The 23,703-nt window shown below is 46.1% G+C and overlaps 1 protein-coding gene across 3 annotated transcripts in view; it reads left to right on the top strand.

Annotated features, from left to right (window-relative positions):
• The window catches only part of COL5A1 (collagen type V alpha 1 chain), a 158,941-nt gene that overhangs the window by 101,381 nt on the left and 33,857 nt on the right, over window positions 1-23,703 (top strand). For all 3 annotated transcript variants that reach the window (XM_074923446.1, XM_074923445.1, XM_074923444.1), the window contains exons 19-32: window positions 56-109; window positions 1,973-2,017; window positions 4,844-4,897; window positions 6,115-6,159; window positions 6,792-6,845; window positions 7,459-7,503; window positions 8,695-8,748; window positions 11,121-11,165; window positions 12,730-12,783; window positions 14,757-14,801; window positions 15,928-15,981; window positions 17,648-17,755; window positions 18,377-18,430; window positions 19,540-19,593. In XM_074923446.1, the coding sequence (XP_074779547.1) occupies window positions 56-109; window positions 1,973-2,017; window positions 4,844-4,897; window positions 6,115-6,159; window positions 6,792-6,845; window positions 7,459-7,503; window positions 8,695-8,748; window positions 11,121-11,165; window positions 12,730-12,783; window positions 14,757-14,801; window positions 15,928-15,981; window positions 17,648-17,755; window positions 18,377-18,430; window positions 19,540-19,593 (765 nt within the window). The remainder of the gene's footprint in view (window positions 1-55; window positions 110-1,972; window positions 2,018-4,843; window positions 4,898-6,114; window positions 6,160-6,791; window positions 6,846-7,458; window positions 7,504-8,694; window positions 8,749-11,120; window positions 11,166-12,729; window positions 12,784-14,756; window positions 14,802-15,927; window positions 15,982-17,647; window positions 17,756-18,376; window positions 18,431-19,539; window positions 19,594-23,703) is intronic.

Genomic DNA, 23,703 nt, shown 5'->3' with positions numbered 1-23,703 from the left:
TCTATTGCCAGAGAATCTCTGCCTTCTCTTAAGCTTTTCTGCTCTTTCTTTATAGGGTGAGCCAGGCCCTCATGGACCCCCAGGGGCACCTGGAGAGGATGGGGAGAGGGTAAGTCTATCTCTGGATTCGACAGTCCTTTGAATTCAGAATTAACTCCCGTAAACAAGAAGCAGATGCAATATCAGCCAGAGACGTGGCAAGAGCAGCCAGCACCAGTAGGTCGCCTGCTGCCATTTGGCAGCAGCAGCACCTCGTCCCTGTGTCCTGGGGATGCTGCGGGTCACCATGGCAAGAGGGAAACAGAGCAAGGGGGTGGGAATAAAAGTGAAAAGAATTTGGTTTTGAGGATCTAGTCAGAAAACTCAGTCTTTGTTAAAAAAATAACACAAGGAAAACGTTCATCCTCTAGGTGTGCAAACTATCACTTCTGTTTTTCTAAGATCCAAGAAATTGCAGCAAGACTTGGGGAATAGAAATTCCGGACAGATGTGGGAATTAAAGATCAAATTTTTCACTTCTCCTTCCACACTGTTTAGTCAATAGTCGAAGGCCTTCAGCAAAACTCAGACTAAATGATTACATGTCTAGAAGGGCTGGTTTAAGAGGAGAGATTGAAAATGCTGAATCCGTAGCTGTGAGGAGCGAGTATGGATTTCCCAGGCTCTAATTCCCCTCCATGATTTCTTTCCACCTTTGGCTATTGGTTTCCTCTGTAAAACAGAGGTTAATAACACCTTCCTCACCGTGAGGTTGTGGGGATTAATTAGTTGCAGCTGTAAAGTGCTTTTAAATTGGAAAGACCACACCTGTGTCTTGTGGTGGAAGAACGAGTGTCTGGAGAACTTGAATCCTAGAGAGAAAAAGAAACCATTCAGGGTGTGTGGGGAGAAGCTCAGGGGGCATAACTGGGGAGAACATGAATTTTATCAGCAGAAGAGGAGGGTTTACAAGGGCTGGCTGCTGGGATTGATCTCCTGAGAAAGAGCCTCATGTTTTGGGTGATTTAAAAGGAATTCAGGGGAAGCATCATCTAATACTTCTGGGGGATCAGTGGGGCATCAGCAGGAGATGGGAGTGGAGGGGTGAGCAGTTACCCCGTGGCTGCTTCTGGTTTATCTGAGGACCCCATGGGCTGATGTGTCTAAATCAGGTTCCTGGGGCAGCACTCCCATGCTGGCTTCCCATTCACTTTGATACTACATCATGTAGTTATTGACTTGCGTGCCCTGAATTGTTTCTACAATATCTTGTATATTAACAAAATCCATCTTTATAAACCTCAACATGAATGTTGAAGTACCCTTACAGCATTTCTAACCCTTGGTAAATTCTGCACACGCAGTATTAGTCTCCAGGTTGATGAGGTCTTCCTTATGCACAGCTACTCTTTCATTATCTCGTGTCCAGAGAAGGGCAGCGAAGCTGGTGAAGGGTCTAGAGCACAAGTCCTATGAGGAGAGGCTGAGGGAACTGGGGGTGTTTAACGTGGAGAAAAGAAGATTCAGGGGAGACCAATCACTCTCTACAACTACTTGAAAGGAGGTTGTAGCGAGGTGAGAGTCTTCTTCTCCCAAGTAACAAGCAATAGGGCAAGAAGAAATGGCCTCAAGTTGCTCCAGGGGAGGTTTATATTGGATATTAGGAAAAATTTCTTCACTGAAAGGGTTGTCAAGCATTGGAACAGGCTGTCCAGGGAAGGGCTTGAGTCACCATCCCTGGAGGTATTTAAAAGACGTGTAGATGTGGCACTTAGGGACACGGTTTAGTGCTGGAATTGGCTGTGTTGGATTAACGGCTCAATGATTTTAAAGAATTTTTCCAGCCTAAACGATTCTATGATTACTCCAACGAAGCTCGTTTTCTGTGTGGTTATTATTGAACAAGAACGAAACACCTGTGATGTGATGGAAATATAACTGGCTTGTTCTGTCTCTTGTTTCCTCTTCTCTCTGTGCCTTTGCTGCTGAGCAGGGAGACGATGGAGAAGTTGGACCCAGAGGTCTGCCGGGAGAACCTGTGAGTATCTCCTCCTCTGGCTTGATGTACAGCAGCTTTGGTCAAAGTCTTGATGGGATAACTGTGGTTTAGGGGTCCTGTGGGGCAGCTCTTCTGGTGCTAAGCAAGACCTCTGAGGTCCTGCAGGGACTGAGTTTCTCCTGCTTGAACATCTGTGTGAACAGTTTCGAGAGTTACCTTTGCTGTAACAACTCTGTTTTCCCACCAAGAGGGCTACCAAGAAGACAAAGATGTTTTGTGGGCTTTTTTGTTTGGTTGACTTTTTGTGTTTATTCTTCTAATGAGCAAAGTCCTTATTGATTTTGACAGCTCCCTGGATAGCATTTGGACTTCAAACCTTGTAATTTTAAATGTGGAGCTTAGCTTAGATTGGTCTCATACCTTTCCTGCGTGTACATTTCTTTCTGAAGTGTTATTTAGGATTCAGGTAAGTAGGCTAGGGTAGAAATGATGAATGGCATGTGTGAAATACAGCCTTCAGGAGCGTTCATACCAAACTCCAGTGAGAAATGGTTTTGCCTGCTATTGCACGGGCAGTGGCAGCAATTAGCCATGCAGTTCCCTCGTCTGCCTGCTTAGTTTTGTGCAGTGGGAGTGATCCCTCTTAAATCTCAAGATGAAATCCTGGCAGGATTCAGCTCAAGAGGACTTTCGCACTCACTTCAGCGGGGTCAATATTCTGTTCACAGTGCACAAAGTTTCATAAATCTGCAGAGTTTGTCAGTGTTTGGGTCTCCACATGCTGCGAACACCAGGGCAGCTGCACCCGGGCTAGCGAAGGAGGGAGTTCCTAGTTTTGATAAGGTTAAAAAGAGATGCTAATGGTGTTGAACAAAAACCTCCCGACCAGTCCAAAGCAATGCTTTCGGGGAGTATCCCACCAAAAAGAAACAGTTGGGTTGTCAATTTGTGACTCTGAAAGCATTTTTTTCCCCAATACTAAGTATTTTTTGCTTTACTGGCAATGGTAAACTCTGCTTCTGGCTGTCTGTAGATTTTTGTATGTAGTACAGTTGTTGGCTGTTTGTTTAATCCAAAATGCATTTCCTTTGTTATGAAAAGAACATTATCTATCATTTACTATCGGCTTTGCTTTCAAATTGTCTTATTTTGTTGTTCTAAGGCCCAGCGTGGTGGCCTGAGAGTAATTGATGAGAACTGTTGGACACACTTCATGTGAAAAAGGGAAGAGTTGGCATTTAAGGACTCACTGGAACTAAATTATAGACGAGATGTCTGATTAACTTCTGGGAAGGATTAATCAACTCAGCTATCTCCTTAGCACATGTCTAAGCAATAACTTATGGGTTATTAACTTCTTAAAAGCATTTATGTGCTCAGGTAACACAGTAACAAAAGAGGAACTTAAATGATGATAATGCATGCAGGGAAGTTTATTCTTATTTCAGCAACATGAGGAAAAATATCTGTGATAGCCGGAGTGAAGGTTTAAACTGCATTACAGGAAACATTTTGTCATAAATACATACACCCTAAATCTGCATGGTTTTCTCTGCCCTGGGCCAAAAGAGGTTCTTTCCAAATTTAATGACAACTGAAACCAGTGGTGGGGCTTCAAAATTTGTTTCCCTTCATCCTGCTCCACTTCCTTCCAATTCCCCTCTCCGGTTGATGCAGACAAGAGTTTCTGCTCTGCCTGGGGCTCAGCGTGCAAGGCTTTACCCTGTGAAGGTCTCCAGTGGCTGGGACAGATCGCTTGGTTGATGCATCCAGTTTTTGCTGCAAAACGCGGGTTTTCTGCACAATCAAAATCCCCACAGTCTCCAAGATCAGACACTTGCTTAATGTTTCCTGTTTTATCCTGTAACATTTCATTTTTAATTCCTCTGTCCTCTCTGCATCATAAAAAGGGACATATAATATTTGGGCAGACAGATAAAACTGCCCATCAATCAAAACCAATTTTCCTCCGTGACGGTGAACGAGCACCATCCTTGGAAATACCCAGAGCTCCCCTGTGGTCCCTAATTTAAGAAAGGACCACCATTTAAAATGTGAGCTTGCAGATCTGCAGCTGAGTGCACACGAGACTCCATCCCTTTTCTTTTACTACAAACACACCTGAAGGTTCAAGGTGCTGGTGTGAGGTTTGCAAAGTTTCCTATTGAACGAATGCAATTCTCCAGCCATTACTCTGCTTATTCAATGTGATGTTCCAATCCTACCAATTTTCCTGAAGACGATGCGAGGTTAAATCTGGTGAGAAAGCTAGAAATGGAAAGAAAACACTGTGATATTAGGAGTCCTGACTGATTAAGGTTTAAGAACCAAATGCCTTTGAAAATGCACATTTATGCTGCAGGCTGAAAAACCTTCTCCAGCCTTGCTGAGATGTATAGATTGCCAATGATAAAAAATGAAACCTGTAACGATTTTGAAATGCTAACCCTAATAATCCATTAGTGGTATCAGGTTGTTCTTCATAATACTCCCCAGCTAGAATGACTTGGCTTGCAAAATGTTTTGCATCATTGTGTGCAATTACAGGGTAATCCAGGAATATGATTAAATTAATAAAAAAAAAAGTTGGTTTAAGTGGGCCTTCTTCCAACCCAAAGAATAAATGTCTGCGCCTGTATTATTTATCTTTATCATTCAAGGATATGTGCACACAGGATTTCTCTTACCAGTTTGTAAACCAAGAAAACTGCTGTTACTGCAAAACCAGCACAGTCGTTGCCGTGCCAGCCCCGATGCTTCCCTGGGCAGAGCGATGCTCAGCTGTGCATGAGCTCACCCTGCTCCACGCTCGTGGCAGCCCGGGGGGGCCCTAGGAACTCTAACCCCATTTGTTTCCCCCAACAGGGACCCCGAGGACTCCTGGGACCGAAGGGGCCACCGGGACCTCCGGGGCCACCGGTGAGTTCCCGGGGCTGCTGCCCTCCTCAGGCAGGCAGCTGAGCTTTCTGGGCAAAATACCCTGTCCCCATTTGTCATTCAAGCAGATAATACAGCTGCATGATTTTATACATCTGTGTGGTGAAAAGAAGTGGTATTCAAAAAAAAAAAAGTTACAGCTGAAAGTCCGTATTCTCCCCTATTTTCAGTGGCATCACGTCCATTCATGGCAGCTCAAGATTTGGCCCACCTGAGTAAATATTAATGCCTCGCTCAGGCTGAAAGGGAAGAATGAGAGTTATTAACACAGTGGCTTTGCTATTAACTTTTGCCTGAGGGCTGGTGAGACTTTAAAGCAGTTTGTTCATATTTCGGATGAAAGCCGAGGACAGAACGGTGCCGTTTTTTATTCAGGAGACAGTCAACTTATCTGTCATGTGCTGCTGGAAGTGCTGATGCAGGGGCTCTCTCTGTAAATCACTGCTGCTCGCTGAAGTCCCAGAACTTAAAAAACCAAAACCTGGGCTGCTGCTAGAGCTAAAGGGGTCAGTGTTTAATGGTGAGCGTTGCAAAGCCCTTAACCCCTCCTGGGATGTGGAGACATCTTCACTTTGAGCTCCTGGTCCTGCTGAAATTTAATGAGGGGTGGGGAATCTGCTCCAAAACCATCTCGTGTTGCCCAAGTATGCTGTTCCACTTAGATAAGTTGCCCCTCCAGAGAAAACAAACTGTGGGAGAACCCCCAGCAGAACATCTCCAGTTGACCACGTACCATGTTACCCCCCTATTGAAGATGCTCAGGGTGTGTTTGACCCCAGTTGCCTTTTGGGGTTAAATCCTCATTTTGGCATTGCCGTCACCCTCTGCCTTGTTGAACGAAGCATTCGCATCCCGAGCGAGGTCTTTTGCCCAGTTTTTCCTTTTCATTTGGTACTCCACTCCTGCTCGCCGTCGGGGGCAATCCAGGCGTGGTCCTAAGCCAGGATTTGCTCAACCTGGTGCTGATTCTGCCTCACGGGCAGGTTAAACCCGTGGGGAGAACAGTGAAATGACTTTTTAAAGTGTAAACTGGATTCGTCGAGTTGGCTGCTTTACTAAACACCTGTAGAAAATTGTTCCCTTTTCACACGGTCCAAAGGGCCTCCTGATGTTCTGTTATTTTTATGGCAGTTTCTCTGCTTTTGTGGTGCAAAATAACTAGATGTTTTCTTAGTGCTGTTTTTTAAATCCTTTCTCAGGGTGTGGCTGGTATGGACGGACAAACAGGTCCCAAGGGGAATGTGGTAAGTTTTCACTCTAAATTTTACAGGCAGTTCAGATATTATATAGAGGGTAATGTAAAATGTACTCTATTAAATTAGATTTGCTAATTGCTTTTTAGCCTGGTCTAGATTCCTATCGGAGCCTGTGAAAACCACAGAGTATCTCCTACAGCAAATGGATGTTAATTTATTATAATTTCTGATGGAATTACACATTATTTCCCCATGAAAGATCAAATATTTTCATCAAGATGTGTGCTGTTCTAATGAATATCAAAATACAGTAATTTAACGGTGAGGAAAAAAATCTTTTATGTGCCTCATACTTCGTACAAATGGGATGAAGTGGACTCCATGCAGAAGAGCCGATGCAAAGCTGGGTTATGTTAAAGCCCTGCTCAGCTCACTTGGGCTGCATGTCCATGAAGAGGAGCGAGTGTGCCCCGAAATAACTTAACCCCTCCCTATCCCACAGCGGAGAGAAGCTGTTTCCCTTTCCAAGGAGCTCCCAGTTACCAGTGGTGGGTTAGAGGGTGTTCGGGTGCTGTGAGAGGGTGCAGGGCTGTGCAGGGGGCAGGACCCGCTTTGCCTGGGGAAGCACCAGCTCCGCTCTCACCTCTCCTGCCTTCAGCTCTGCCCTTGTCTCCTCGCAGGGTCCTCAAGGTGAGCCGGGTCCCCCAGGACAGCAGGGTAACCCAGGTGCTCAGGTAAGAGGAAAACTCCTTTTCCGTGGATAGGAAAAAGGAATGATAATTTTGAACCCACCAGAGGTGGGACCAGCAATAAGGAGATTTGCTGGGAATTGTCTTGACGATACATCACTGACCCAAAATCCTCCTGAAAATGCTCCCAGTTTCAGTCCACCCCGGTTCTCAGCTGGCTTTTGCTGCCACAATGCAAAGCCAAACCCAGGTCCAAGCAGTCTCTTTGTCAGCCGAGCCACATCTTGTGGCTCGTGGCTGATTTTTAGCATCCCACGGTCCAGTTGCTCTGGAGCCAGGTGGGTAATACAGATGTCCAAGCCTTCCTGTCAGCCCTCTCCACGGCTCTCAGCAAGTCTTGCTCTTCGGAGCATCTCTGTTTCCAACCCGGGGATGAGCCTGGCTGCACACAGAGGAGCGGTGCAGCTCTCCAGAGGAGGCATGCCGTGCAAAAATGAAATTTTATAGTCTCTCACAAGACATTTTTGAGAATGAATGGAACTGGGGAAATCCCCAGCCGTCACAGGCACTAGAATGATGCTCAGCTGAGGCACTGCCAAAATGCATTGGAAGGAATAACTTGTTCCTTAATGACCCAAGTCTTTTTTTCTTTTCACAGGGTCTTCCAGGTCCACAAGGCGCGATTGGTCCCCCCGGAGAGAAAGTACGTTTAAATACTGCAGCTCTGACCTAAGACAACTGTTGCCATTAATATGCATTTGCTACTTCAGCTGCTCCTTTGCCCCATATGCAACATCTGTTTGCAGCCGTGTCTGTGAAATTCTAATGCCTCTCATTCCAGACAGAAGAGACAAGAAAGCACGGTTTACCTCTAATTCATAATATTTGCATTCATTTCCCCTCTTAAGAGAAACATTTTGAAAGCAGCCTATGGTAAAACATTAGGAGAGGACTGAAAATTGTCTTTTTCTGTGGGCTAAATGCCTGGAAGTCTGAGCGGGATGGTAATGGGAAGAGCCTGTAGATTTGGCTTGCTCAGCTGAGATCCCCTCCCTCTGCCTCCTCCCTGCCTGTGCCAGCTCTCTCGGATTTTCCACTGCTGTTGACGTGGGGTAGGTGCTGGCCTCAGTTCCCCCCAGGCAGACCTGGGACCATCAGGATTTAAACAAGGGGAACAGTTTTGCCTACAGAGCAGTAACTCTGCGGGTGTTTGCTCAGCTCCCGTTGAGCTGCATCCCGGCGTGTGCACCAGGAGAATCCCCTGCTTGTGTTGGCAGCGTGGGGTGGGCTCAAATTATCAATAATTCTCCTGCAAAGGAGCACATTAACAGTTCTGCCAGATAAAGAGCTCTCGGGTTTCAGTGCTGAGTCACACACTCGCAGCAGCAGCGGTGGCACTCCTCCGTGGTGTGAGAAATCAGGGGGTTGCTTAATTAAAAAGGTGATCACTGAGTGGTGTTAAAGCAGCAAGCACAAGTCAGTTGGGGCAGCTCCACTCTTCCTTTGCCATTTGTCACCAAAGAACGGGCATTTCTTGATCCAGTGAGCCCCACAGTTTTATATCCTCCAACGTGTGCTCATGCACGTGTGCAGCATCGTGCTCTTTCGACGGGACAGAAGCTTGATGCCTCGTGCCCGTTCTCCCGTTGAGCTCCCGTTGCTGGGGGAATGTGTGAGGTGCTGGCACTAACACCACAGCATCCCGGGATGCTGGAACAACACTGCCCACGGAAATAAGCAGACTCCCTACAAGTCACGGCAGCTTTTCCAACAGACTCGCGTCTCTGCCGCCTTTTACAGTTAGGAAAAGCAAGAAATGTGTTGGAAAAGCCCCATCCTCTGATGCTCTGGAGACTCCCACCGTTGCAGCTGTTGGTTTTCTGTTTGTTTTTAGGGGCCGCTGGGCAAACCTGGTCTTCCTGGCATGCCTGGTGCAGATGGTCCTCCGGTAAGTCATCCTCTCCTGGGTCTGTGCTTGGCACCGGGGCTGTGGGGCTTGATCCTGCACCCATCCTCCCCGGGGTGCACCACGGGCTTGTGAAGCATGAGCCGCCAAGGTCAGGTTCACCCTGCCCATGTTTTGACTGGGTTGAAGGGTTTTGAGTCCCTGCTCCAAGCTTTGCTTGGCCTCGCAGCGCAGCGCTAGGTGCTTCTCACCATCTCTTTGGGTCTCTTTTCCCTCCTCCTGTTTCTCCTCTCAGTTTTACGTGGGCCGGCAGCTCATGGAGGTGGGGATGGGCTCCGTGTGTGTTGATGCGTACCACAGCACTAGCACAGGGTGGTCCTCATCCTGCTCGGGGCTCCTGGGCACCGCTGCAGAACGGTGATAAGAACAGGTTGAAATTGCCTGTCAATGTTGTATTCTTGCAGCTTCTTCCTAATCCTACTTTAAACATAATTTGCTCCTTGCTCTAGAAATTGATCTTAAAAATCTCTGGCCTTTAAACCTGTTCTCATTTTTACACACCTCAGAGGCACCTGGTTTTAAGAGTGACAAATGTAAAATAGTTACTTTCCATTAATGCAAATGCAGAACATGGCAAAAAAAAAAAAAAAAAAAAAAATTACATTTCCCACCCTGGGATTATCATTCCTACAGAGGGCATTTTGAACATTCGTACAATTGTTAGCTGAGTCAACAGAGCAGCTAAAGCAAAGCCCAGAACATCTCTAAAGCTGTAGCTTTTGATGTGAAATTCCTGCAGCAGCCTCCAGGGAAGTTCAGCTGGAGAAGACGCCAGATCTATTTTTATGCAGACTGAAGGCTGTATAAAACCTGCAAACTGAGCACGTGTGGGTGTGCACGGACACAGGTCCTTTGCTACAGGTAGCCCTGTAGTTTGCAGACAGTTTGTAGGTTTGGGAGCATATGGCTTACTCTTTCCAAGGACAAAAACCCACCCGTGTTCTCTTTATAGAAATTAGTTTTGGACGATAGCTGGAAATCCCTGAGGGCCTGAAGCATCTCACTGTAAAGCCAACCAAGCTGCTCATCAATTTTTTGCTCTTAGTAGCAGTAATGGAGATGGGCATTTTGAAAATGGTGATGATTTAGTGCAGAGTGGACGAAGGCTTTTGAAATCTTGCTGTGTTTCCATTTTGCCTCCCCTGCGGTGCAGAGGGCTCTTCGGAGCTGAAGGCAAGCACGACTATTTGATCCCCTTCGTGCGTTGATGCTTTTGGTGCTATTTAAACTCACAGGACAAATTCATACTGTGTTTTCTCCTACATTTTGTTGATGTAAAAATGACAGCTGTCAGTTTTGTTTCTTTATTAAACCAGCTTGTTTTATAAAATCCGGCTTGTCTGACATTCCCATTCTGAAGACTGGGGATGGAAAATACTCTTATGGTTGTCCTTGTTAAATTGATAGGAAGTCATTTGTGTATTTAGAGGAGAGTTCATAAGTAGAGAAATCATTGAGTGCAGAAGGACTTAGTGGCTGTAGAGCAGCTGGATGTGCTTTCATCGTCTCTATAAAATAAAAGGTCCCTGGGTGTGCGGTGAGTGCCCTTGTGGAGGCTATTGCATCTGTACAGACATTGCCAACCAAAAAGTCATGTTCCATCCTGGCTCCACTTGTGTTCTGACAGCAGGGAAATCAACGCTAAAAACTACTTTCATGGATTTCCCCTGTTTTTCACTAATGCTCCAAGCTATATCAGAGGCAGTTCACACTTTTGTTTTCTACTGACTGCAATCCCAGCAAAAGGCTTCTAAAAGCTGTGAATGAGAGTGTGTTGGAAACCTTTGGATGTTGAGTTATTCAGCATCAAATCCCAAGAGGAATGCTGGCCAGTGTCCAGGCAGACAGCGTTTCATGGGGATGCAGGTTAGCTGAGCATTTGTCATGAGATCTTGTAATGGACCCTAGAAATTGGGAGATTATTGAGGGTCTCTGACCAGTCTGGACATCTTGTGACCTTCACAAGTTTACTAACACACGGGGTTCATTTTATCTGTTTTGCTATCTGCAAAATTTATACGCTGCTTGCTGTTGAACTCACTGAGGTGTTCTAATATGTGAAGAATATTGCAAAATGGTTTGTGCTTCTCTGCTGAAAGGTGGTGAAGAGTAAAAGTGTAAAATAACCAGGTAGAATACCAGCAAAGACCCAGATGCAGGTCTCTTCCTTTTGGGGAAAGCTTACTCTTGCAAGCTGGCTTCAGGGAGGCTCCTTGTATCAGTACGAGCTTCCTGGAGAGCTGCTGTTCCCTTACAAATAAATCACAGCTGCCTGAGCAGGCTTGTTGGCTCCAGAAGCATTAGGTGTGTACTAAACCCATTTCCCTGTTTCCTTTGTCTCTTTTTTTTAATAGGGTCACCCTGGCAAAGAAGGTCCTCCTGGAGAGAAGGGGAGTCAGGTGGGTGTCAACAAGATCCTTACCGCTGCTAAGGGGAAGGTTGTGGTAGCTGGATGGAGACAGATCTCCGTGGGGCTCTGGGGATGGCCAGGAGGTCACTGGATGGGGTCAGTGGAGGCGGCAAGAAGCAAACCCTGTTGAAATTTGAAAGCCAAGCCCAGCTTTCATCAGCTTGGGATTCTTTCCTGGTGCTTGGGCTGTTTTTTTCTCAACTCCTCCCAGCTTTCCTGGCAAGCAGCACCCCATAGCCCAGCGGACATGAAAACTGAAACTGTGAAGGGAAGCCTTCTCTTAATCAGACACAAATAAATATCCTCCGTGGCACAGGGAATGCAGAAAATAACTTTTCATATTCCTGGTCTTCCTTTTTCGTCCTCCCCCCCTCCCTCTTTAACAATATATTTGAGAATATTGCTGGAGGCTAGAGTCCTTGAATTATACAGTCATCCATCTGTCCGGGAGATTTACCATCTGCATTCCCAGTATGTCCCCTTCAGTTGAAAAACATTACATTTGTCAAAAGTCTTTGATTAGACCACAGCCCGGTTTGATGGATGTCAGCTCGAGCCTTGTTGGGTGCTGCATGGAGCACAACCCACGGCCACGGCCGTTTGCTCAGCTGGTGTCACATGGGGCCCAAAACTCAAACGTTGGCCTCTGCAGAATGAGGGAAGCCAAGAAGTGGATGTGCTGGTGCTCCCCATGCTGGGAGGTGTGTAGCAGATGTCAGGGAGGTGATTTCGGAGCAGTGCTGGTGGTGCAGGTCTCTTCCAGCCAACACTCATGTCAGATCTGGGATTCTGGTGGACCCGTTGGCTTCGTCTGGCTGCCAGGCTGCAAAAAATTGTGTTGGGCTGGGAGAAGTGGAAGGGTATTTGTTGAGGTAATTGAGCAAAATAAAAGACAACTGGGTTCAATAAAGAACATGATTTATTTTTAGGCATAAGACAGCATGGCAGTGCGGGTGGGAAGGAGGGTTTTTGCAGGGTGTGTGTTGGGCACCGTGTCCAGCACAGCTCACGGTGTTCCTGGGGATTTGCAGCTCTTGGTGCCAGAAAGGAGCTTTGTGAGCATCTCCTCTCCCACACAGCCGAGGCCAGAGGATGTCACCCCCAGGCTCGTGCCTCAAGCAATAACTCCTCTCTGTGATCAGCAGCAGCACAAGCTCTGCTGCGTTACTGCAAAACCAGGATGGTTTGCAAGGGGGGAGACAACAGAACATCATCTTCCTCTCTCGGAGAACTTGTTCTTTTCTTTAATCCAGAACACGAATCACCAATCCTATGTATAAATCCCCTTTCTAACAAGTTGTTGCTGCCTTTTCTCTTCCCCCTTCCCTGTCATATGGACTTTTGCTGTTGGCTCTGCCCAGTGCACCTGCTCGAGGTGATGTTTCTGTAGCACTGCACTATTTTGAATTATTTTCAGTTGGCCACTGCCATTTCCACCTGGTCTGAAGCAGCCAGATGTCTGGGATATTTGTCTTCCACACATTCTCCTTGCTGTTGCACCTTTGTGTTGATTTTTGATGAGGTTTTTTCTGTTTGCATTTTTTTCACCCCAGGGTCCGCCAGGTCCTCAGGGCCCCATCGGTTATCCAGGACCACGTGGAGTCAAGGTAACGAGGATGCAGAAACTGTGTCCGTGGTATTGCTTGTTCAATTTGAGTTCTCTGGCTTGGGCTGGAGATGGACACTGCCAGTAGGCCCAGATGCCCTCCCAGGGCACTGAGGGCCACCTCAGTAACCAACCGAATTTACTGCTCAAGCGACCCTTGGTCCAGCATCTTCTCACAGGCCGTGAGGATTGCAAGTCCCCTGCTCTCCAATAGCCCCTCTCAGCATTGTTCAGTGCTTTGGAGAGATTTCTCTTTTAATTCTTCGTGAGCAAGGCTCAGTCCCTTTCCAATCGTTTCCAGTTTACAACCAAAGTAAATCTCAGCCAGAATGTGAAGGCTTTAATAAGGCTTGTTAATAAAACAAAATAGCCTATTACTAAAACAAAGCAAGCTTTTCATGCCCCTGATCCAAAACCTTGTTAGACGAAGCTTGTGCATCTCGGCAATGTGCTTTTTCACTAGACTGAATTCCAGCTCTTTCCTCGCTCCTGCTGCCTGTAGCACTTGCATGCTGATAAGAAGGCAGTGGGTAGTTTTTTTCCCCCGTTCAGCTCAAGCTGTTCTGCCCATCAAGATGTATTAATTCAGGTGCAGATGCATCCTGCAGGGACCTGTGCTAGCACGGCTTGGGTACTGACTATAGGTGAGGTTTAAGCCCTCTTAAACCCTCCTTGTACATTTTTTTAGTAGCAGAAACCTATTTGCTGTTCTGCCTTCAGAACTTAAGCGGGATGTATTTAGCCGTAGCAAGCTTTCATCTCATTTCTTGCAAGGTTGCAGATTGAGATGTAGTGGTCCATTAGGGAATGGTTTGTTGTTGTGTTTACCACTAAAGTGGAACTGTTCCACATTAGAGTGATCTAGAGAAAGTGTGTCATGCACCACACAGGCACAAGGTTTTGCTTCCTACAAGCAACGTTCTGTTAACTGCGGGATCCTCCAGTTCAGATAAAAATGTGTCTCATTTAAATCTATTAATAACTTTCAGGTCTTGCCTTGCTTTACCCTGTCCTGCTGCACAAATTTTGATGTACTTTTAATTACACTTTTTCTTGACATTCTAAAAGGAAGAGAAAAAAAAAAATAACCCAAGCAAAATATCACTCTTAAAAAAAAAAAAAAAAAAAGGCTTTTGTCTTTTATTGTAAGAGTTGCGTTGCACAGTGCAGCTGGTGTAGATGATGAGGGTGATGTTTTATCCTAAGAGGCAGAATAGATGGGATGCAGGGGGTCCAACAGGCTTGGGCTGGTGGTAATACAGGGGCCAGATCCTGACCACACCCAGCACCTCCAGGCTGAACACCATGGACTGACTGCCTTGGTGAAGCTTTGGAGGACTTCTGCACCAGGTCACAAATGCCCATGTCAGTTGTGTTCCTGGGGTTTTTTCTGCCTTTTGTTGCCTAAATGTACTTTAAAAAAGATTGTGCATGCACAGAGGTGAGAAATATGGTAAAAAAAGAGCCAAGCTTAACCTTTGGGGATGTTAGACACGGTGCTGCTTCCCGCTGCGGAGCAGCACGGAAATCTCTGGCTATGTGCTCAGAGATTTTTACATGGATTCACTTCCCAAGTGTCCCTGCAGAGCCTGAGCGCTGTTTTTTCTGTGAATACTTGAGTGAGCTCAGCGTGCTGGCAAGGCATTTGTGGAAATTTTTTTTTTTTAAATATATGCAGAAAACTTTTCATAGTTTTATCCCTAGAAACGTAATTCCTGGGCAGGGAATGGGCAGAGACCACCTACCCCACCTGTCAAATCAAGTCGGCAGAGGTTTGTGACTGTAAAGTACTCGCTGGTAACCCAAAAGTCAGATGTCAGCAGCTGATACTTGATTAGCAATATGTTTAGGAGCATCACAGTTTGCAGAGATACCATCGTCAACATCAGAGGAAGCAAAAATCACTGTGACTAATGATTCTTCACTCTTGCGCTTGCCTATGCCCTTGTAACATCTTGTTTTATCTTCTGCAAGGGAGCAGATGGTGTTCGTGGATTGAAAGGCACCAAAGGTGAAAAGGTGAGTTGACACTGCATTTGGATTTATTTTCTACAGCCTCTGAGCATTTTTGCAGGCTGGTCCCTCAGGATGCTCCCCGGGGCATTTTCTCCTGCACAGGGGTTTTTCTTAGATGAGTACCCAAAGTTTTGGTGTAACCTCTTTATTGCTGGAGCAGGCACACGCTGGGTACCTGCTGTGTTGTTCTGCCACATCTTAGCTTGGACTTGGGAGTAATTGAGCCTCCATGACGTGTTCAGGTTTTGAGCTGTTTGCTGGGGGCAGCCGTGGTGATAGCTCAGGGTCCAGCATCAGGATGATTTTTTTCTTGACAAAATTTGCAGCTTGAGTGATTCGGTGGAACTGAAGGGTTTGTGGTGTGTTACAGCTGGATAACAGCGTACGGGATGTGCTGCCCAGCCTCGTCATCAGAGCTTGTGAAATCCAAGTCAATAAGAAAGTCAACACAGGCTATCTCTTCGTGTCTCAAAGATGCAATTGTTTTCTCCCAGAGGAAGGAGAAAGGTGGAAAAAAATCTTGCCTCATCCCATAAACAGATCCATGTTCCTTTGTTCCTGCCCCCAGCAATTCAGCAGCAAAGCTTGGTGGTTTTAGCTAGGGAGCCCTGTCAGGGACCTTCCAAACTTTAAAAGTCTTTCTGGGAACCGTGTCTTCATTGCCTAGGAGAGATTTGCTGTAGGATGAAATACATTATTGATTTGAGCTCTGCAATTAAACCTTCTCGGCTGAAAGAAATATTGCCACTGTCCTAGAGGTTGCCTCGGAGCACGGTGTAAAACATTCTCCATGAAAATAAAACCACTTGTATTTCAGAAATAATTGGTTCCCAGTACTGGCAAGGTGGTGGTGTTCACATTGGGCCAGATTTGCTGTCTTGACTTGCAGCCAGGATGGGATGTAGGGAATACTCGCTGCGATCCCTTGGGGACCTCGGCAGTCGCAGCCTGGCTGGGTTTCCGTGCTCGTTTGTGCACACTAAAGACTTGCAGAAGCCAATGTGATGGGCAGTGCGGGGACCAAATCTTGTTCTCTGCAGACAGGGGCCATACAGTGAGGCTAGAGAAGCATTTTTTCTTTTTTTCCATCTATATACCTCGTCTATTTTTTCCCCTCTCCATTATTTAGGGTGAAGATGGCTTCCCTGGCTTTAAAGGTGATATGGGCATCAAAGGAGACCGGGTAAGAGTCTATGACCAATGTGATCTTGTAGTGCTTTGCCTTTCAAGCCCATGTGTTACCAAGCAAACATGGCTTGGGGAGAGCAGCAAGGTGGGCTCCTGTCAGAGTCCTCCTGGCATGTCCGATCTCAAGGCAGGAACGCAGGAATTCCATGTTCACCTCAAGCACAACAGTTGTAAATCCCTGAATTTGCTAATCCCACCTGAAGGTAAAATAAAAAAGAGTGATAATAGAGGACCCTGCCTTGCTGCTTTGACTGCTAGGGATGCTGCCTGATCCAGCTGTATCATATATTTATTTCCAGTATCTCTCTTCCCCTGTAATATTACATTTAGAGTCTAGTAGACATCTTTATTTGCTGAGCCTAATGTGCTTCTGTACCATCAACGTAAAGCGTAAAGTTACCAGGAACACCCTCTAATAGAAACTGAAGCAGCACTGTGAAAGCCGCCAGGGGTGCAGTGCTATATTAGACTCACATCTTTGCCTGGTCACAAAAGCTTTTAAAATCAGTGGAACACTCAGACCTCCAGAAACCTCAGACCACACTCAGATGTGGGTAGTGGCTGCCGCCCGTCTGTCTGTCTGTCTGTCCTCCACACCCAGCCCTTGGGGACAAGGGGCTGTCCTGTCCCCTCTCCGAGTGATGCGTTGCCTGGGGCTTGGTGTGTCATCTCCCCCGCCCCAGCTCTGAAGCCCTCTGGGGGATCAGGAGAGCTCTGCTGTCCTTCATCTCCCATGTTTAAAGGAAAAATGAATGCCTTGCGTGAAGGCTTGTAAAAGTAGACATCAAATCCTCTATTTCTTCTGGCGTTTAACTGTGTAATGGAACACTTAAAATAACTGGGAACTTCCCCAGCCCCCACTTCTCATCAAGGAAGCAAGACTTGAAGGTGGCATCTCGGGGAGGTGACTCCTGTCCTCGCCAAAGGCAGATAGACAGAAGCTCCTTCCAACAAAGCTCATGACTTTAGTTCCCACAAGCAAGCTCTTTGTGCTTTAGGATGAGCAATGAAAGGACAAGGGGTACTCGAGAGCCTCGCGGATAAATCTGCATCCACCCAGCCTCTGGTGAGCGAGAAGGCAGCTGCCTGTGTTCGCAGCGTGGAAGCATCTCCTGTTACCCTGCGTGACAAAATGACAACTGTTGTTTTGTGTGCCAAAGCCTGCAGCGTCACAACAATTCAAGTTAATAGCTTGGTCTTCTCCGCTCTCAGATTTCCTAATGATTTTCAGCACAAAAACTCCAGCCCAGTCTTTATTCTCCAGTTGCCCGGTTCAACCCTCAATTAAACACTTCCCAGGGCTTGCTTGCACATCAAACTGCAATTTGGGAACCGGGAGATGGGTAAAAGGGTGGGTTGCAATCAGAGCTAATGAAGGTTGTTTTGGTGGAGAGGCGATGCATGTAGATGGGATAATTGGGCCCCAGGAAAAGACGGCTGTTGTGGGAGATAATGACCAGGCTGTGAATGAAAGCTTGGTGTTCTAATAATGTTCTGTAATTTGCAGTCTCGTCTGAGCCTCTTGGTGAAGACCAGCTTTCTCCAAGAGTTGTATTAGCAGCTCCATGGAGTATCTAATTGCAGCCGGGAGGGTATTGCTGTCAGCAGACGTGGGGTCTGGGACCTGCTTGCCTTGTCAACGCTTGTCTTGTGATTAACAGGGGGAAATTGGACCTCCTGGCCCTCGGGGTGAGGATGGTCCTGAAGGTCCCAAAGGTCGCTCTGGCCCCAATGGAGATCCCGGTCCTCTTGGTCCTGCTGGAGAGAAGGTGAGTCTCAGGGATGGAATCACCCAGGGATGTTTTAGAGCAAACCCCCCCTTTTCTTCGGGCGTCTTGGGTGGGTGGTAGGGCAGTGCCCAGCACTGGGGGGGCGGTTTAGAGCAGAGGGATGAAGAGGAGCTGTCGGAGGTTTGTGTGAAGGTTGACCTGAGTGGTTCAACACAGAGACCAGAGGAGACCCAGGGGAGATGGGGTTACTGCAGCGGCATGATTTGAGCACACTGAGACCTTGGTCTCTTCAGTGTTACCTGCTTGGGTGCAATGTTTTGAGAAAAAGGTCAGAGGAAAAAAATGGAGAAATTGAAAGTAGACTCCAGTCTAATTTCTAGGTGCATCCAGTTGAAAAAAAAACTTGTAGCAAAGAATAACTGTTCCCTACTCGTTTCCTTGACACATTTACAGTGCCCAGTCTGCATCAAAGCCACTGGGCTTCCCCCAGGGAGGGCAGAGGATGACGGCAGTGCCCCGACAGCTTTATTCCACCCGTGTAATACCTGCTTTGCTCTTGACTTCCCTGCACTTCACATGTCCCCTTCCTGCTGGTGCAAACCTGAAGCTGCTCACAAGGTCTCTCTTGCCCACACTAACACGCTTTTATTTGTGTTTCAGGGAAAACTCGGTGTGCCAGGACTGCCCGGCTACCCGGGCAGGCAGGGCCCAAAGGTAACTCGGGTGGGTTCAGTCCTCGGGGGGTGCGGGGGGTGCGGGGAGCCCAGGGGACACCAGCCGGGCTCTGATGGTGCTCAGCCCCCCGCTGATGGGACGAGGGGGAACAGCAGCATTTCCCACTGCACACTCCCTCCTCCCCACCCATGCAGGACGAATTTATAAAGGGGTAAAAATGCCGGCAATAGGCATCATAGTCCTTCTCTTTGTGTTACGTTTTATATCTTCAGAGATCTGCACTAGTGTTAACTAATTAATTGGGGAGAATAGCTAATGAATCAGGGTCTCCTTGAAATGAAAATAAACCTGCCATTTGTAGATTTGCAAACGTCCTTTGTATCTTATCTACACGCCCACCTTCATTTGGGCCATTTTCAAATGTTCTTTTTAAATTAAAACTCTGAATTCCACTACATAGGCTAAGGCTGCAGCCCAGATTTTACACACCCTGGAGGCTTTGGGAACTTATATTTTCGTTAACTTTTTTTTTTTTTTAAAAAAAGAATCATATTTTATTATTCATTGCTTGAAAAAAAAAAAAATCCAGGCTTGTTTAACACTGGAGACATAATTATCTGCAAGAGATAGTTTCCTGGTTGTGGTGTTGATGGTTTATTTTTAAATTTGCATTTTCTATCTGGGGTAGGGTGGGTTTTTTTGCATTTCCTCGGCTAATTCATATTTTAAAAGCAGCAGCAAGCAGCTATTCTCCAGGCGCTCACATCAGAAAGGAACAAGCCAGGAGTTAAATTTTCATGTGCAACATAGTGACTTAGGAGCTAAAAAACAAAAGCCTGCCTGTTCCCCAGGCGCCCAGCACAACCAGGGGCTTGGGCCTTTGCAGTGACTCCGAACGAGGCATGGAGCTTTATTTTTGTTATTTTTGGATGAAATTTAGTTTCTGAGGTCATTTCGGGTCTGTCTTTGGTTTTGTTTTTATTAAAGGAAGGTTTAAAAAAAAAAAAAAAAAAAGCGTTGGGAGGTGTAGATGTCAGCGGGCGCTCGCTGGGGGTTATTCCAGGCCAGCGGGCGCCTGGTGTGGAGGGACAGAGCTGCCCCTTTCAGTGTCTTGAACAGCTTTCTCTCTCTTTGCTCTTTCCCCCAAGGGCTCAATCGGCTTCCCAGGATTTCCAGGAGCCAACGGAGAGAAGGGCACACGGGTAAGAGCCGCTTTGTCTAGCTGCTTGGCTGATTTTTCTTCCTCTCCAAAGCAAGGTCCTTGGGCAGGACGTGGGCGATGCCCCGTGGCGGGCAGCTGCTGGGCTGGTGCTCGGGGTGATTCTGCACAAAGGGGTTGCCCAGAGGGGGTCACCCCACCCGCTCGCATCCCGGGATGAGGTCCCCGAGCACAGGACGGGCGAGAGGCTCCCGGCACCGGCTGTTGGGAGAGGAGGATGCCAGTAATAGCACAGTCAGCTCTGCAGACAGCAGCTTTCCAATTAAACACTGGAAATTTTTCCCTCAAGATATTTTAAGAGATTTCTCTGAACCTGAATCCTTCCCGCTCTGTCAGACTTTGCTCAGGGCACGAAGTGCTTTTTAATTAACAGTAATTATTAGAGATGGGTGAATCTGTTCAGAAGCAACAAGAACCTTCTTCAGTCTGACTTGAAATTCAAAATGCGTAGCTGAAAACACTCTTACAAGTTCCTCCTTTTAATAAGTGGAGCTATTCTACATTCATAAACACCCCTAAAATTTGGGGGCTCCATCCTCCAGACTTGTCTCTACCTCTTATCCCACCTCCATAGACTTTGCTCCCAAGTAGGGGTTGTCTAAATACACTGGTGATTCTTTTATTTTGTGGAAGACATGTTTGAATTTGAGGATTTAGAGTAAAAACATAAAGCCATTTTCTGCACCAGCTCTGGTACAGGGACAAAACAGGGGGAGTAAGAAGAGCAAGTGGAATTAGTTTCCTTTTTACTCTTCATTTAAATACAAATGACTTCTAACAGACGTGTTTGATAGGAGCCCAGAAAATATAAATCACTTTGCACTGCATTAATATCATGCCACTGAAATTTGGTTTATATCCACCCCCCCCGTTGTTTTTTTTTTTCCACTGAGTAATTTTCATTTCATTCTGAACTACAAATTCAGCATCCTCTCCCTTCCCTCCCTCCCTCTGGCCGGGCAGGAGGAGGGAGGCCATGAATAAGGCAGCTGCCACGGCAGCCTTGAATTCACTGTAGCCCTATAATTACCACCCGCCTTATCAAATATACAACAATAAAATCCTTGGGCTGGATTTTTGGGTAGTGTAAAACACGGCGGCGAGGCAGAGCCGTGCTGCTTTGCATCCCCAAGCATCCGCATTCCTGTTGCTCCATCTGCTAATTTTATTCTGGTGGGATGGAGAGCAAGGCCGTTGGGATGGGAAACCCTTCTGGGAGCTGAGCAGGTGCCAGGAGCTGGTTGTTTATGAGCTGGGGAAAAAAAAAAAAAAGAAAACAAAAAACCAACAAAAGCTAAGGGTTAGGTTGTTTGAATTTTGGCAATGTCCAGCCTGAAGGGGATTGAGGATGAAGCAGGCGTGCTGGGAAGAGGCCCAGCTTCAGGACCAAGCAATGATAAAACAAGAAAAGACAAAAAAATAATCAGTTTTCTCACCTTTTTTTCTAAATGAGCTTTGTGATCTTAGAAGGTGGTAGTGAGGATGCTTAGTTACCCCCTGCCCTGGCAATGCCACGCATTTCTTTAGTTTAGGAATTGAAAAAATTTTTTTTTGCATTTCAAGTTCAACCTGGGAGGAGATGGGGCAGCTCCTGTTGTCCTGGCCTGGAAGCTGAGGTGTGTCTGGGCCAAGACGGGCTGGCACTGCCATGCCAGCAGCCCCACGCTCCTGGTGTAAAGGAAGGAGACAAGAATCTGGGGTGAAATGAGGAGGATTTTGTGCCTCATGGGGAGCAGGGGCAGGGACTGGGACCCCAATCCCCAAGGCAGGGAGCATGCCTCTGTCAAATAGAAATACGTTGATTTATTTTTTAGTAATTTATTTTTCCTCTCCATTGTGTGATTGGACCCTTTCTGCCATTTTACACCCAATCCAGCAGCTTGAACTTGTTTTATCAGTGTATTTGTATGTGAGAGAGAGATTTTCATGAACAAACCTTTCCTTCAGTAAAAGGAGCCCAGCTTGAAAATTTTGTAAGAATAGCAGAAATACTGATTTTCAGTAACTGGTTTTGTATCTTCTTTTTTTTTTTTTTTTTCCTCCCAAGTATCCGATTTGAAATAAGTGAAAAGCAATTATATATAGAACAATAGACTGAGCTGGGATCACACTGCACCAAACCAAATGGAGACCATCAAGTTAATTTAAGCCTCGTTGAGTTAGACTTGATAAATCCCCCTCTGTTTCTCCTGAGACCACTAAATTTGCTATTTTTATGAGCATGTCCACATATAGTCAAGAAAGAGAGTTTCGAAGATTTGCTTCTCCAGTGCATTGTGGATAAGCATTGTGCAACCCAATTTACAGCTGAAAGCACCAAAAATCATTTGTTTGTCTTTTCTTTTTAGGCAATATTACTATTATGGTATTCAACGCAGTTGTTTATGTGTCCATAATAATATGAATCACACGTTTCTCTTGTGATCTTCATCCTCTAGGAATGGAAATTAGCTTTCCAGCTCATTATTTCAGCGACACAAGTAGTCTTTCCAAGTCTTTAAATAATTAAAAATAAAGGTGAAAACCAAAGGCAGAAGAGCAGTACTGGCAGATCCTGCCAGCTCAGGCAGCTGAATTTTGGTGCTGGCAGAGCCTGCAGCACTAAATTTCCCCAAACCTGAAACTTCAGCTTCTGGCTGTTCAGCTGCACAAAAGGGCTGGCAAAGTTAGAAATGGGTTAAAAAAAAAAAAAAAAAAAAGGATGTTTGGTGTTTCTGGACAAGTGTGACCTGTTAAATAATCACGATAGTTTTGGCGAGGGGGTACTCATCCTCATGCCCTGTTCTCACCCAGCTGCCCACAGCCAGAGGCGAGCTCGGGTGAACTTGCTTGGGTGTTTTCAAACCCTGATCATAAAATCAATAGTTAAATGTGAATAAGTGGTCTTATTTTTAGAGCTAATAGGCCTCTACCATTAGCACAGGGTAATACATCTCCCTGCTCTCCCAGTCTGACAGAGCCCGGGAGATGCGTGGAGGTACCGAAATCCAACCATTTATTTGGGTGCCTAGAAAATAATCTGAATTTAGATGCCTTCCCTTCAGTATCCCTGTTTGAAAAATATAGGTCTGTGTACATTTACAGTGCTATATAAATTCTTCGCAACAGTACATGGTGCTCTATGCATGATTAATGATAGCAATAAGCAGGGGAAAATTTTGCTTAAAAATAGAATTGAGGAAGAAGGAGAGGAGTGTGTGGGGCTACCTGCAGGGAGGTGGCACGCACTCATCTCCACCTGCTTTGAATTTAACCTCCCGTAGCTAAAGGAAAACCAGCTGGAGTACTTTAAAATGATTTTTATTATTAATTAAAAAAAGGTATGCCAGCAGGGTTTATTAAATGGAGCCGCAGAACAAGGAGGATTCAGCAGGACTAATTTTAGTAGCTTGAAGAAAGTTGATTGTAAAGTTTTTCCAACTCCTGTTTTATGTTCGTCTGGTTAATGAGCGCCAAATACGAGAAGGCAGGATTGTGAGATGATGGATTTGGGGCAGAAAATGGCAAGTGATATTTTAAGCATTCTGTGTTCCTTACATAGAAAGCAAATCTTTCTTTTCCTTCCTTTAACAGGTGATTGGTAACAATAATGGACTGCAGGTCCAAAGGACAAAAGTTAAACCCATTGGAATTTTTTTTTTTTTTTTTTTGTAACTTGACACTAGCCAAAATAGCGTGTTCAGGGACCAGGCTCTAGGCAATTATTTTTCTTTTAGGCACAGGGTAACGGAGCTTAACGTTCTGCCAGATTTAGGACCCAGCCGTCCTTGTCTTTTTTCTGTCAGAATTAATCACAGTCCCCCATTACAGGAAGCCGAGTGCATCTGTCAGATCTCATAAGCCTGCTGCTTTGTCGCTGCTGCAAAACAGTGTCTTAAATTACTTGTTTAGCACAAAGTTCACAGAGATGAAGAAAGATTTGTAAATATGTGGGGCAGCTTAATTGGCTTGTGTGGCGTAAAATAACTGCTCGGAGCAGGAATCCTGCTCTGCTCCTGTCATTCCTTAAATATTTAACAGCACTGATCTTGCAACACGTGTGTGTGTGTGTGTATCGGTGTGAGCCAGCCTGCCCTGCTCTCAGCGGGGGCGA

This window comes from Athene noctua, chromosome 20 (genome assembly GCF_965140245.1).
Source record: "Athene noctua chromosome 20, bAthNoc1.hap1.1, whole genome shotgun sequence".
In the NCBI taxonomy this organism is placed as follows: Eukaryota; Metazoa; Chordata; class Aves; order Strigiformes; family Strigidae; genus Athene; species Athene noctua.
This window is presented reverse-complemented; position numbering and strand designations above follow the sequence as displayed.